The sequence below is a fragment of the Amblyomma americanum genome, chromosome 1, assembly GCF_052857255.1.
Source record: "Amblyomma americanum isolate KBUSLIRL-KWMA chromosome 1, ASM5285725v1, whole genome shotgun sequence".
NCBI classification, from domain to species: Eukaryota; Metazoa; Arthropoda; class Arachnida; order Ixodida; family Ixodidae; genus Amblyomma; species Amblyomma americanum.
The window spans coordinates 482,622,033-482,637,889 of record NC_135497.1 but is presented as its reverse complement, the minus strand read 5'-3'; the positions used below and the strand labels follow the sequence as shown (position 1 = coordinate 482,637,889).

Genomic DNA, 15,857 nt, shown 5'->3' with positions numbered 1-15,857 from the left:
TGAAAAACTGGTGCTCAGGTCTACCCCACGATGACGCCCCCGGCCCCTTTCCTACCGCGAGCCCGCTAGCGATTGTAGCGCCACCTCGGTTATTTGTAAACATTCAGGAATTCTACAGCTGTTAACAGCAGCAACACTAGTCTCCACTAAGAGGTCTTCTCAACGCGAAGTCAACAGCAACACGAGATCGGGTATTAAGGTTGGGTTTGCTGAATGGACCTGATGCCAGTGACGCCAGCTATAGTCGGATACAACTCAAGAAGGAAGCCGCAGACGCCCGTCAAGGGAGGCCCTCCAGCCAATGGCGTCGACCGATTTTCAAGACGCCGCGGTTAATCTGATTTACCCTTGTTTATTTTCCATCCTTCTGCCACCGCCTCCGAGTTCAAGCTGGCAGTTCCGAAGGGAACGGTCATGCGGAGAATGGGCCGACACCACTGGCTGGAGGGTCTCCTCTGAGGGGCATTTGTCGCTTTGTTCTTGAGTCGCATCCGAGTAGAGCTAATAGTAACGTTGCCTGCGACCATGGCACAAGGTATTTTCGTTTGCTCAAGGTGGGGTCAAAGACCCATTTTCCAAGCATTTCACCCTGTTTAAGCCGAGCACCAGGCCAGGTGAAGCTTGTACTCACAGTATCACAGCTGCGTACCCAGCGACACTGGGGATCGAACCTCTCACCTCATGCATGCTAGACGGATGCTCAGCCTCGCTACTGTACACTTGTAGCACCGGTTTTCGCCTCGACTAGCTCCACCACAAATCATTTGTTAGGCTTTATCGCGGAGCACACGTTTCCTAATCTAGTACAAATGGTGGCATTGTTTCATGAAACTGTGGACAAATTCTTATGCAAGAAAAATTTCTCTTAGCTCAGGAGACGTTGATTGGAAGAGCGCGGGGTACTTCGCCACTGCTGCAGCGGATGCGTTGCTTTCATCGTCGATGGGCTTTAACCCTAGACATAGCCGTCAGAAACGCACGAGGTAATGAACAGAGTTCTTCAGAAGAATTCACTATGGCGGCGCTCTAGTACTGCCTTGTAATCGAAGCCTGGACCACGCAAGGTTCCCGCTGGAACCACGGAACTAAACTGACGCTACTGGCCCAGCCCTACCGAACGCCACTTTTGAACTCCCTTAGAGCGTCACCCGCCGGAATAACAACTATACGTTTAATGTAGTGGCATTTCGAAAACCTTACCGGTCATTCGCAGCTCTCACTTTTCAAACAAATATATATGTAATCAACTTACCATTCTACCGGCTTACTCCGCTGTCCACGCAATTTACATCAACAAGCGCCTTCTTCCGTTGCAATGTCCTAAGATAAAGCATTGTTCTCCTCAATGCAGTTTCGATTCCCAAGTTCGCGCCGTGTCTTGATATCCGCAGCACACACCAGGTGTCGCCAGCTGTTCCATGTTCGTTTTCGAGACAGATAGACGAAAAGAATTCTGCTTAGGGAGTAGCTGTGGCCAGCGAGGAGGTGAAAACGACCAACAGAAGAACGTCGCGTTTCTCATCAGGTAAACCGGGTAGATATAACTTCTTGGAAATATTGACAACGCAGTGCAGACCGGCCGGGATTCCGTCTGACCGTCTGCTGCCGCGCGCAAAGCTTCGCAGTCTAGTGTTTTCTCTTTTTACACCATACCCTGGTGTGACAAGGACGGCGGAAACGTGATAACAGTCGCACACGCAGACTGCATCCTCAGCCGACTGTGGCCGAGACGCTGCATGTTAGGACGCTTGAGTGCGTGCCTCCAGCGATGGCGCCCACGAGCCTGCAGACAGTGTTCGGTTTCGACAGAGGCTTCGATTGGAGGCCGACGTGTTTTGTGAACCCGTTCCCACCAACTAGAGTGTGCATAGTCTGCGGTCTCGTTCCTTCACCGGCAGCCATGTTACCCTGTCTACACCTGCTCTGCCAGTCCTGCTCCGAGGGCGCCGGTGCCAAACGCAACCACTGCCCCTTTCACAAGGAGCCCTTCCAGGAAGAAGACGTGGTGTGGTCAGCCTTCACCAGGGACAGTATCCTCGGCCGCAAGGTGCGCTGCTGGAACGCTGAGCACGGCTGCGACGCGGAGGTCGTCGCATCCGCCATGTTGGAGCACTTCGCCAACGCCTGCCAGTTCCACGTCGTGAGATGCCCCGAATGCAGCGAGAGTGTCCGACACCGAGACATTGCGGAACATCTGGCGCGTGACTGTGAACCACCGCGCGCACGCGACCAAGCATCAGAGGACACCTTTTGGAACGCCTTTATGGAAGTCAAAGGAACGCTGGCAAAATATTGGAAGAAAATGCTGCCCTGCGCACGAAGATGGATTCGTTCGAGGACCGTCTGCACCCTGATACCAGTGGCGCCTTTGCAGCGCAGCGCACCAGTATTGCCGACGCAGTGACAGCCGCCCAAGTTTTCGGAGCTGACGACCGGAGCGGAGGCAGCGTTGGCTGAAGACCAACGCGAAGTCATCGCAGAGATCAGGGATGCGCTGGCTTACATCCAGCGGACCATGAAAGAGAAGAACAGCGAGGGGTGTGAGCGTAACGTGTCGCGTTTGGAGGACAGGGTCGTAAAAGCCGTTTGTGAAGAACGCACGCCGGCAGATGCCGGATCTTCACTTTCGGAGATGACAGCAGCTAAAATGAGGCGGCTTCAGTAGAGGACGAGGCAAAATCTCTGGAACTGCTGGCCGTAGCGTCTCTCAGCATCAGAAGCGACGTCCTCAGCAAATCCGTCCCGTACGTATGGACCATAGATGACTGGAATGGATTCTGCAGGAAATCGTCTGATCGTTTGCGTTATTTCACAGGCAACGATGGCCGGCCTAGTTACCACTATGGATACCTGTTAGTTCCGAGGCTATGCTTTAGCCATGTCTATGTTTGGTTTCGTGTGTATATAATTGAAGGCTTGTTTGACAAGTTCCTGAAGTGGCCCATAGAGAAGAAGGTGAAGCTACTTTTAATCAATCCTTGCGACTGCACAAGGCAACTGGCATTAAGCAGCTCACTTTGTCCACTCCCAAAACATCCCCTTCCTGGTTTTAGTAAAGAAGTTGTGTTTGTAGGGAGTTCTCACACTAACATTACGGTTGACGCATTCAACAAACGTGGCTTGATCGGAAACAACAAACTCCAGCTCCGGCTCGAATTTTAATCATAAGCTACTGATCCGGAGTTCCCGGGTTCGAACCCGACCGCAGCGGCTGCGTTTTTATGGAAGAAAAACGCTGAGGCGCCCGTGTGCTGTGCCATGTCAGTGCACGTTAAAGATCCCCAGGTGGTCAAAATTATTTCAGAGCCCTCCACTATGGCACCTTCCTCTTCCTTTATTCTTTCACTCCCTCCTTTATTCCTTCCCTTACGGCGCGGTTCAGGTGTCCAACGATATATGAGACAGATACTGAGCCATTTCCTTTCCCCAAAAAACGAATTGTAATATATAAAGGTCCCCTGGTGGTCAAAATAAATCCGGAACCCTCCACTACTGGATTTCCTTCTTGCTTTCTTTTCGCAGTCCCTCCTTTGTCCCTTCCCTTACGGCGCGGCTCAGGTTTCCGCCGAGATTTGAGACATACTGCACCATTTCCTTTCCCAAACAGCCAATTTTCAATTTTTATGGATTGGATTGTAAAACTTTTATTGCGTCGAGAACAGATTGCAGGAGACATACTAGATGGCCGCTAGCCCATGGCTAGCGGCGACCTCATTGGCTCGCTGGAATGCCCATCCTTGAATCTTGGGGTCCGACCTTACCAGCACGGCGTCCCACCGCTCGGGAGAAGCGAGCTGTATCAACTCCGCTTGAAGCGGATCATTTGCGCAGTTTCGCATAATGTGGTCATATGTGGCCCTTGCACCATATTTATGGCAGTTTGGGTCGTACTGGCCGGGGGTCCTTGAGGGGAAGCACTGCCGGATTCAGAAGGGAGCGTGTTTGCAGTCGGCGCTGCAGGTAACTTCCTGTGCTCTTGTTAACTATTTGTGGGGAGGGGCATAAGCGCGCCTGTCAAGTCTAAAGTGATGGGTGATGTCATGAAATTAGATGACCTGTCCCTCGTGAAATTCGGGTCGGAGGGCGCGCTCACTGCCCTAATGCGATAGCCCACCCTCTTCGATGACATCCTTGCCACCTCTCTCGGCGAAGGAATGGGACAAGCTCTTGGCCAGTTCAAGAAAACAACGCAGCTGGCCATCGTCACGCGAGCTCAAGAGGCCGCCCCCGACTGGAGGCCACACTGCCTCGCACCAGCCCCAACTAATCAATTCCATTCTGTGGCAATAAAGGTGTAACCGCCACCTTAATGTAGCAGCACGCTACGGTGATACCAGCGCTTCTATTATCGAGCGGGTGCTGGTTTGCAAAGCGGATTGTTCCACCAAGAAGCGAGACAATTACATCGCCGTTTCCTTTCTTCAAAACCAATTTTTCGTAGCCCAGCGCTGCGGCATCGGGTCTCAGCGCTTTGCGAACTACACGAAATTCGATCAGAAGCGCCCATGAAGAGTGTGGCGGCAGCACAACGCTGCAGTAACGGAGTTCCATGATCATCTAGCGTTCCTAACATCAAAAAAAGGAAGAAAACGTTGTTTGGTTTGGTGTGAGGGGTTCAACGTCCCAAAACAACTCAGACAATGAGAGACGCCGTAGTGAAGGCTCCGGAAATTTCGACCACCTGGGGTTATTTAGCGTGCTCTCACGTCGCACAGTACACGGGCATCTAGAATTTCGCCTCCATTTAAATTCGACCGCTGCGGCCGGGATCGAACCCGCGTCTGTCGGGTCAGCAGCCGAGCGCCGTAACTACTGGGCCACCGCGGCGGCTAAACTTTGTCACGTGGCGCTTCCTTGATGCTGGAGTTGCTGTGGTAGGCAGCAGTGTTCGACCCAGCGTGGCCTCTTTCCCGAACACGAGGTAACGACAAGCGTTTAAGCTAAATATTTAAACTACAATTGCCGTCCGCGCTCATCAAGTGAAACGTGGCGACTGCATTGCCATTCTACTCGGCGCTTTGCCTGAATTTGATAGCCAGCATTAAACACAGGTTGAAGTCAAACGTGGCCGTCGTATAGAGGGGTACTGCAGTAACTTCGAACACACAGGGTTCTTTAAATAATTTCGCGTATACATCGAAACGGGGCCGTCGCTGTCAGGCTTTGTTCCCACGTCCTCTGGCTAAGGCACCTAACGCCTGATCACGAAGACACGCTCGGCACCATCCTTACATGAGTGCTGTGACGCGTGCTGTCGCTGTCTTGCAAACGCCACACAACTGACTCTACAGATAGCTCCCCACCAGAACCACCGTCGCTCCTACGGTCGCAGTTGATGCAAAGCACATTTTTCTTTCAGTAGTTCCCCTCACACCTCTGAACTGTCCTTTGTTTGCACGCGGCAGTGGTTAGGCATAGCTGGAGCCCGTCGGCAGGCCCGTGCACATTCCTCTACCTGTGATCGCAACATGGATAGCTTATGGAATGTATAACCTCGGACATGGATGCCTGCGATGATCTTACAATACCACCAAACGCCGGCGTTGGAGATTGCCAGCGAGACGCGTATCAGATATTCCGGCTGAGCTAAGCATGGGCTAGCGTCGCCGACTTGAGTTTTTTTTTTCGCCTCGCACAAAGGGAGACGTCAAAGTTTGGCGGCTCCTCTTTGCCGAGCGAGTGCTACAGTTGTGACCGGCGAACCGTGCATCGGGGCCTCCTTCGAGAGCAATGGCCACCGCAACGACTCGACATAAACTCTGAGATTGGCGCCCGTATGCTGTGCGATGTCAGTGCACGTTAGAGATCCGCAGGTGGTCCGAGTTGATCCGGAGCCCTCCACTACGGCACCTGTTTCTTCCTTCATTCTCTTAGTCTCTGCTTTATACCTACTCTTACGGTCCGGTTCAGGGTTCCGCGGATATGTGAGACAGATATTGAGCCATTCCCCCCCCCCCCCAAATCCGATTTTTCAGACTGTCGCCTCACATATGGGCAGTAAAACATACTCCTTACTCCGGGGCTTATCCACGCTAGCACGTGGGAATAAAATGAATTAAACGGATGCAATAACAAATACATAGAGACAGGTAAAAGCCAGAAATGTTGACAAATCGCTACAGCTCTTTATTTGCCGCATTCTGCTGGCTCATTTATGTGGATCTCTGAGCTGAAACCACGGACTTGGACAAAATGGGAAATGAATGCTAGCAGCATCGTCCCATTTTCTCACTTTGTACGCCCGTGAACTTGGTATGCGCCTCTGTATTTTCTGAACTAGACCCTCTCAGCAAAGCAGCTTCTAGGACTACTTGAGTTTCGAAGCGGAGTCCCCCTCCAGTTGTTGTCTTCGACTTCCACAGCGCGCGTGTTCGAGACGCGCCGGGACTTTGCGTTCCCATAAGGGGCTGTGGAAAAGCGGTATCGTACGACGATTTCCTTTGGTTCCATAGTTTTTTTTTCTTTATGCGTTCTTGGAGGCAGAAGCGCCGGCACGCGCATGACGTCTCCAAGCGCAGCCAATGACGACGGAACACGTGCAGCTCGTGGAGAAGCATATGAGCGAATCACGGAACGGAACAGGTCACTATAAAAGAGTAACAACGCAGCCTTTTTGCCTTTCTGCAGTGGCTCGGCAGGCAGGCAAGACGTCCGTTCCGGTGGTTGCCATTTGTGTTCGTGGCCTGCTATCCAAATGGGGAAAGGAAAGCGCAAAGACAAGAAGAAAAACGACTCAGCTGGTGGACCTCCAGGTGCGTAGCGAATTTGCTTTCGGTTCTGTGGCCTCCGCCGCTCTCGTTTGGGCGCTCTCTTTTGCGCCAGAGAGAAGTTTCGGCCTTGGTGACGCTTGACGTTGCGAAGGATTATGACAGCGTGGAGCACACAGTCCTCATTAACAAGCTTGCTCAACTACAACCACCGCATTACCTCTACGCCTGGATTTGTGAATTTCTAAAAGATAGATTTTTCTTCTGTACAGACGGATCTTTTTGTTCTAATACCTATGGTCAATCAAGAGGTGTGCCGCAAGGCTCTGTTCTTTCTCCGCTGCTTTTCAACATATTAGTTCGGGACATCCCCATTCATCCTAACGTTACAGTTCATGTATACGCAGATGATATAGCTTTTTTCGCATCAGCAAAGGATATTCATGTGCTCTACTGGTATTTGCAGGCATATATGAATGCTCTTGAAGTCTGGTTGGACCAAATCAATTTATCACTTAATGTCAGCAAATGTGGCGTGCTGGTATTTCCACCCGACGCTCCTATGTACATCTCGCTAGCCTACCGCTCCACTCCAATTCCGCAGGTGGAGTCGGTTAAATACCTAGGTGTTACTTATGACCAAAATTTGGACTGGCGACAGCATATTAAGAATAATGTTATTAAAGGGGAACGTGCCCTGGGCAGTTTGACCCGAGTTGGCAATAAAAAGTTTGGCATGCGTCGTGACACGCTACTGTTGCTCTATAAGGCTTATATGAGACCGATTCTGGAATTTGGTTGCCCCTTGCTCTCTGGTAGAGCGAACTACAAGCTGCAGCCATTAGCCTTACTGGAAAGGCGTGCCCTACGGCTATGCCTCGGGCTCCCAAAATCAGCTTCCAACGCTGTCCTTTATCTGGAAGCCCGTATCCCCAACCTCTATTCCCGCTTCCAACTTCTAACAGTGCGTACTTTCCTCAAGTCTTTTGACCCGGCCCCAGGCGTTAGTATTCCAATTTTTGTATCCCAACCACACCTTTTTTGACTAATCACTGGCCACGTTATCAGCTTCCGCAAGCTAGGTTCACGCAGAATCTGTTAGCTCCGCTTCAGGTTGATCTGATCTCCTTGCAACGAGTTGCTGACACGCAGGCTGATCCCGTCTTCTATTACGACTTTATTTTCCCGTCCCATGCGAAGCATATGCCCGCACATACCCTTAAGGTCTTCTTTCTGAACACCTACAGAATTTTCCACATCATACTGGTCTCTCCACTGATGCCTCCGGCAGCTGTGAGAAGGCGGCGATTGGCATATATTCGCAGGATCTAGCTTGGAGCTACTCCGTTTGTATCCCTGATTATACTCCTATATTCTTCGCAGAGTTTTTGGCCATTGGTTTGGCTCTTCTCAAAATTCTCAGACATGTCGCACGGGTTCTTATTCTTACAGACTGCCTTTCAGTTATTGTCTGTCTCCAAAATTAGGAAAAATCTTTCTTGACTCGTTCACTTAGGTTTTTTGTTCCGAGCACAGTGCGCGAGATCCGTTTGGTCTGGGTACCTGGGCATTCAGGCGTCTATTTTAACGAGGTGGCTGATTTATTGGCAAGGTCAGCTCTCAGCGCACCTGTAATATATCCCGTCCCTCACCTCATTCTGTTAGCAGCTTCACGTTTCCAGCGGTTCTAACATATTTCAGCCACTTTGAGTGATCCGTTGCTCAATACCGTGGACTTTCAACACCTAAAGTACCCATGGAATATCCGGTGGTGTAAGTCAAGGCTTTGTGAAGTGTCCATGACGCTCCTTCGATGTCGAATCCCTCACTTAAACTTGTATTAATGCAGGTGCGGGTTCGCTGCGACAAACCTTTGTGTATCATGCGGGCAAGTTGAATCAATCGATCATTTTCTCCTCTCTTGCAGGCGGTTCGCGGTTCAGAGAAAGCAATATCTGGAGGTTCCTCTCTCGAGACTAGGACTGCCTCTGTCTCTTACAGTTCTTCTATCGTTCGGTGCGAGTGCCAAGGGATTCCGGTTAAGCAGTGTATGCGGCTACCTTCACGATTACATAAGTGCAACTAATCGATTATCTTGTTAGCTATATACAAAATTCTTTCGCATGTCCAAAAAAGGCTAGATTGGTTCTATTCCGGATGACTCATACCTCTTGAATTCATTTTATTTTTCCAATTTTTTGAATCTTGATTCAGTCTTCTGACGTTTCCTTCTCCGCGCAAATGCTTCATTGGCATTCTACTCTATACATTGGCCAATCCCCCCACGTGGGTATGTGCCATATTACTTGAGGAGAAGAAGAAGAAGAAACTGTATCGCATTTTGGACGGGGACAATAACCCCAACATTTATTACGGCGTAACGCTACCGTACTTTAACGAAAGCTACTGCAAGCACCGAGTGGGCATATCTTACTACGCGGAGAAAATGGAGTGTTACCGCACCGTCGGCCAATCGATACTGGAAGATTTTGTAATGGGCACGCTGGTGAGGGAAATGCTTGTCGGCATACACGGATTCGACGGATGACTTCCTCTTAGATGATTCTCTGTAAGCCGTAACACTAGCGTAACCCAAGACTACCACCAGCCACACTACCAGCTTATCCGAGAATGACACGCTATTGCTTCGCAATCACCAGGCGTAACCAAGCTAAGCCACGGCCGTTTTTATTTTCATTTTTATTTTTACTTTTATTTTATTTTATTTTAAAATATTTTTATTTTTGCTGTTCTTATTCTGTTTTATTTTTTACTTTAATTTACTTTCCTCGCCCAGGTGCTATGTCGGCGTCCGTACGTGTCTATCGCGTCGTCGAAGTGTAGCTAATTAACTAATCACAATTCGTCAACCAAATGTTTTCCACAGCAAGACCTCATCACTTACTCTCTAACATTACCAAACTTTTGCACAACCATGTTCACAGAACGACGTAATCGTGCGGATAATGTGTTGCTGACACGAAACACGCCACATAACCATCTAATGCTTTCGCATTAATAATAACAAGAACGCCGTGGCATACCAGATCCGCCCGCCGCTACTCCCTCCGGGACTCCTGCGGGTGTCGTACGGATTCCTCGTCCGCCTGTCTACCGCGTTGGCCGCGTCGCCCCATGCGCACAGTTCGGGTACGTTGCTTGGCGCCGGAGGAATAGCGCCCTCAGCCGGGAGACCAAGACAGCCTCTCCGTCGGCCGTCTGGCCCTCCCAGAAGCACGACCCGCCATCCTGGCGCAGGCCTGCCTATGTGCAGAGAGGGTTTGCCTGCTTCTAAGACACAGCCAGCAGCCGAAATCACGGAGCTTCTCAGTATCACTACCGTAAGAGAAAAGAGACGCTGACGTCTGATAACATGCACCTAGGGGACGTCGGGAAATATGAACTCCGTACTAGGCTTGGCTAGTGCTTGGCCGAAGCGATCGAGCCAGCTCCTTAAACACAGCTGCGCTTCGGTGCTGCCGAGAGGACAGATGAAACTATCTCACTTGTACGTCTTTCAGTCCTTTTATAATTTATTGTGAGCAAAGGTATGGTTTTTTTATGGGTGTTTTTAACGTGCCAAAGTAACTAAGGTTATGAGAGACGCCACAGTGAAGGGCTGAGAAAATTTCGACCACCTGGGGTCCTTTAATGTGACCAAAGGTTTGGTACCAGCCGTGCATGGAAATTACCAGCGTATTGCCAGGTGCGTTGTCTCAAGGAGTCTAGTTCTTCCTACTGAATCCTCGTTTTCTCGGCCAGTACGTTGTGCGATCTACCGCAACGCCATTTTTGACTCTACAGGTATTCTTGAGAATCTCTGCGATAATAATAATAATAATAATAATAATAATAATAATAATAATAATAATAATAATATTAATAATAATAATAATTGGTTTTGGGGGAAGGAAATGGCGCAGCATCTCTCTCATATGTCGTTGAACAACTGAACCACGCCTTAAAGAAAGGGATAAGGGAGGGAGTGAAAGAAGAAAGGAAAAAATAGGTTCCGTAGTGGAGGGCTCCGGAATAATTTCGACCACCAGGGGATCTTTAACGTGCACTGACATTGCACAGCACACGGGCGCTTTAGCGTATTTACTCCAGTGCGCTGTGCGGTGTCAGTGCCCGTTAAGATCCCCCGGTGGCCGAAATTATTCCGGAGCCCTCCACTAGTCTCTGTGCTCATCTCTGTGCTAATAATAATAATTGGTTTTGGGCGAAAGGAAATGGCGCAGTATCTGTCTCATATATCTTTGGGCACCTGAACCGCGCCGTAAGGGAAGGGATAAAGGAGGGATTCAAAGAAGAGAGGAAGAAAGAGGTGCCGTGGTGGAGGACTCCGGAATAATTTTGACCCCTTGGGGATCTTTAACATGCACTGAGATCGCACAGCACACGGGCGCCTTAGCGTGTTTCATCAATAAAAACGCACCCGTCGCGGTCGGGTTCGAAACCGGGAACTCCGGATCAGTTTTCTGGCGCCATAACCACTGAGCCACCGCGGCGTTGACATCATCTCTGTGCTCAGAATGCATTTCATGGTGTACTGAAGGCTATACTTACTTGCCAGTGCGATAAGTATAATGTAACTGGAATGGAGGAGGATCAGGAAGGGAGATTAAACCACGGAGCTAGCCTATAGTTACGCTGTCCAGAGCTGGATCAAGAGCGAGCGAGAGAGACAAAGAGAGGAGGATAGAACACACACACACACACACACACACACACACACACACACACACACACACACACACACACACACACACACACACACACACACACACACACACACACACACACACACACACACACACACACACACACACACACACACACACACACACACACACACACACACACACACACACACACACACACACACACACACACACACACACGCGCACACACAGGCCGAGCAAAGAGCTTCGCTGCAGACATGTCTTCTTAGCCAGTGGTGTATAACTAAGGAAAGGGGTTTGCTTTTCAGCGTCATACTAAAGCTCTTAGGGTACCACCAGACGAAAAAAGTCCGCAAAAGGTGAGAATAGGGTCGTCATTGCACTAAATTAGAGCTGAAAGGACGTGACAAGTGCTCCACCACACGTGTTAGAAACAAACTGAGTTTCTTGGATACTTTTGCCAAAGGCCGTTCACTGTGGCGTCCCTCATAGTCTCAGTTGTTTTGGGACGTTGAACACCTTAAAACAAACGAAACAACGTTTTATTTGTTTTTTTGATGTTAGAAACGCTAGATGACTACGAAACTCCGTTAGGGCAGCGTTGTGCTTCCGCCACAGTCTTCAAAATCACTTCTTTTCGAATGTCGTGTAGTTCGCAAAGTATGAGACATGATGCCGTAGCGCTGGGCTACGAAAAATTGGTTTTCAAGAAATAAAACGGCGAAGTAATGGTCTCACTTATCGGCGGAGCAACCCGCTTTCAAACCAGCGCCCGTTCGAAAATAGAAGCGCTGGCACCGCCATAGCGTTCTGCCCCAATAAGGTGGTGGTTACAACTTTATTGCCACAAAATGGAAGCCTGGATTATTTGGGGATGGTGCGAGGCAGTGTGACCTCCACTCGGGGGCGGCCTCTCGAGTTCGCGTGATGATGGCCAACTGCGTTGTTTTCTTGAACTGGCCAAGAGCTTGTCCCATTCCTCCGCCGAGGGAGGTTGCAATAATGTCATCGAAGAGGGTGGGCTATCGCATTCGGGCAGTGAGGACGCCCTACGACCAGAATTTCACGAGGGACGGGTTGATCTCATTTCATGACACCACCCATCACTTTAGGCTGGAGAGGCGCGCATATCCCCCTCCCCACAGATCTTCAACAAAAGCGCAGGAAGGTACCCTGCGCCGACTGCAAACACGCTCCCTTCAGAATCCGGCAGTGCTTTCCCTCAAGGACCCTGGCCAGTACGACCCAAACTGCCATAAATATGGTGAAAGGACCACATACGACCACATTCTGTGAAACTGCGCAAATAATTCGCCTCAGGCGGAGTTGATACAGTTAAATCTCCCGAGCGGTGGGACGCCGTGCTGGTCAGCTCGGATCCCAAGATTCAAGTACGGGCAATCGAGCGGGTCAATGAGGTCGCCGCCAGCCATGGGCTAGCGGCCATCTAGTATGTGTCTCTTGCAATCTGCCTTCGACGCAATAAATGTTTTACATAATAATAATAATAATAATAATAATAATAATAATAATAATAATAATAATAATAATAATAATAATAATAATAATAATAATAATAATAATAATAATAATAATAATAATAATAATAATAATAATATTATTAATAATAATAATAATAATAATAATAATAATAATAATAATAAATAATAATAATATTAATAATAATTGGTTTTTGGAGAAATGAAATGGCGCAGTATCTGTCTCATATATCGGCGGACACCCGAACATCGCCGTAAGAAAGGGGATAAAGGAGGGAGTGAAAGTAGAAAGGAAGAGAGAGGTGCCGTAGTGGAGGGCTCAGGATTAATTTGGACCTCCTGGGGATCTTTAACGTGCACTGACATCGCACAGCACACGGGCGCCTCAGCGTTTTGCCTCCATAAAAACGCAGCCGCCGCGGTCGGGAAGGAACCCGGGAACTCCGGATTGGTAGCCAAGCTCCCTAACTACTTAGCCACCGCGGCGGGTAAATGTTTTAGAATCCAATCCAATCCATTAAAATTGAAAATTGGCTGCTGGGGAAAGGAAATGGTGCAGTATGTATCAAATCTCGGCGGAAACCTGAACCGCTCCTTAAGTGAAGGGATAAAGGAGGGACTGAGAAAAGAAAGCAAGAAAGAAAGCCCGTAGTGGAGGGCTCCGGAATAATATAATAATAATAATAATTGGTTTTTGGGGGGAAAGGAAAATGGCGCAGTATCTGTCTCATGTATCGTTGGACACCTGAACCGCGCCGTAAGGGAAGGGTAAAGGAGGGCGTGAAAGAAAAAAGGGAGAATAGGTGCCGTAGTGGAGGGCTCCGGAATAATTTCGACCACCTGGGGATCTTTAACGTGCACTGACATCGCACAGCACACGGGTGCCTTAGCGTTTTTCCTCCATAAAAACGCAGCCGCCAGGAATAATTTCGGCCAACTGGTGATCTTTAACGAGCAATGAAATTTCACAGCACACGGGCGTTACCTCGTGTTCGGGAAAGAGGCGACGCTGGGTCCAATACTGCTACCGACCACAGCAACGCCGCCTTCAAGGAAGCGCCACGGGGCAACTTTTTCTTTATTTTTTAAAAATGTTAGGAACGATAGATTATGGTGGGACTCCTGTCCGCAGCGTTGATTTCTTGCTTTATGTTTGACATTAGGAACGCTACATAAGGGTGGAACTCCAATGGCGCAGCATTGGGCTGCTACAACATCCTTACAGACCACTTCTGTTCGAATAGTGCTATGGCGCTATGAAAAATTTTCTTCAGAAATAGCCGGAGAAGCGGCAATCACCTTGACGTTGACAAACCCGCGAGCAGAAGTGATTGTCAGGGATTCAAAAGCAGCCATTGGCAATTTCGCCAAGGGCAGAATATCTCCCATCTCCTTGGGAATTCTCAGGAATTACCCGGAAGACAGGACAGACGTGTGATTGGTTTGGGTACCGGCTCACTCGTCAAACCCGGGGAACGAGGCAGCCCACGATAAAGCTCGAGAATCTATCGGCCGAGCTGTGGAGGCTAACTCGGACGTCGAAATCACGAGAGATGGTCTTAATACTTACCATGAGATTACTCAGCATTATAGACTAGAAAGGCTAACCTTCCCTGCTCCGCATAAAAGCATAAACAAAGAACAGGAGGTACTGTGGAGACAACTTCAAACAAAAACTCTCCCTAATCCAGCTGTCCTAAGCCATGTGTATTTGGATAGGTATAAGTCGGAGTGAAGCAAATGCGGCGACAAAGCCACCGTAGACCACATTTTCTGGGACTGTCCGAGAGATCCCCAACCAATATCGCTCAAGAGGCTCGCGCTCCCGGGCCCGTGGGAGACCTTGTTGCTCAGCTCTAACCTGGAAACCCAAGTACAGGTGGTGACGAGAGCCGAAGAGGTCGCCGCCAGCCTCCACTGACGGCCACCTAACAAGATCAACAAACCGATTTATAACTCAAGACGATAATAAACGTTTTCCAATTCAATCCAAAATTTTAGAATGAAAACCGTCCCTCTATCCTCTCTTCCTCTCCCCTCACCTTTTTCATTTCATTTTTCAATTCCTCCAAATATCCTTTATTTCCGCAGCCTCAGCTAAGGTGCTTCAGCATCGATGGCAGATGTCGGGGCTGGCAAAAATCTTTTCCTTCCTTTTTACTATTATTGTAATAAAAAAACGACTACTACCAGAAAGGAAACGGCGAAGTAATCGTTTTTATGAACGAGAAACGCTAAGGCGCCCGTGTGCTGTGCGATGTTAGTGCACGTTAATGATCCCCAGGTGGTCGAAATTATTCCGGAGCCCTCCACTGCAGGCACCTCTTTCTTCCTTTCTCCTTTCACTCTCTCATTTATTCCTTCTTTTACGGCGCGGTTCAGGTGTCCAACGATATATGAGACAGATACTGCGCCATTTCCTTTCCCCCAAAACAAATTATTATCAGCACAGAGATGAGCACAGAGAGCAGTGGAGGGCTCCGGAATGATTTCGACCACCGGGGATCTTCAACGGGCACTGGCATCGAAAAAGCACACTGAAGGAAAAACGCTAAATCGCCCGTGTGCTATGCAATGTCAGTGCACGTTAGAGATCCGCAGGTGGTCGAAATTAGTTCGCAGGCTCGGCCGCTCGTTTTCGGGAAAGAGATGAAGCTTGATCCAACACTCCTGCCTACCACAGCAAAGCCAGCTTCAAGGAAGCGCCATGTGACGAAGTTTTCTTTAGTTTTAAATGTTAGGAACAATAGATTATGGTGGAACATCATTGCCGCAGTGTTGATTTCTTGCTTTAATTTTGACGTTAGGAACGCTACATAAGGGTGGAACTCCAATGGCGCAGCATTGTGCTGCCGCAACACCCTTCCAGACGGTTCCTGTTCGAATGTCGTGTAGTTCGCAAGGTGCTGAGACCCTATGCCGCTATGAAAAATTGTTTTTGACGATAGGAAACGGTCCCCCTATAC

General features: G+C 49.1%; 1 protein-coding gene across 1 annotated transcript in view; it reads left to right on the top strand.

The window, feature by feature from the left end:
- The window catches only part of LOC144127070 (protein argonaute-4-like), a 66,120-nt gene that overhangs the window by 35,374 nt on the left and 14,889 nt on the right, over positions 1 to 15,857 (top strand). Inside the window, exon 3 of the mRNA XM_077660460.1 lies at positions 1,931 to 2,201. Coding sequence (XP_077516586.1) covers positions 1,931 to 2,201 — 271 coding nt within the window. The remainder of the gene's footprint in view (positions 1 to 1,930; positions 2,202 to 15,857) is intronic.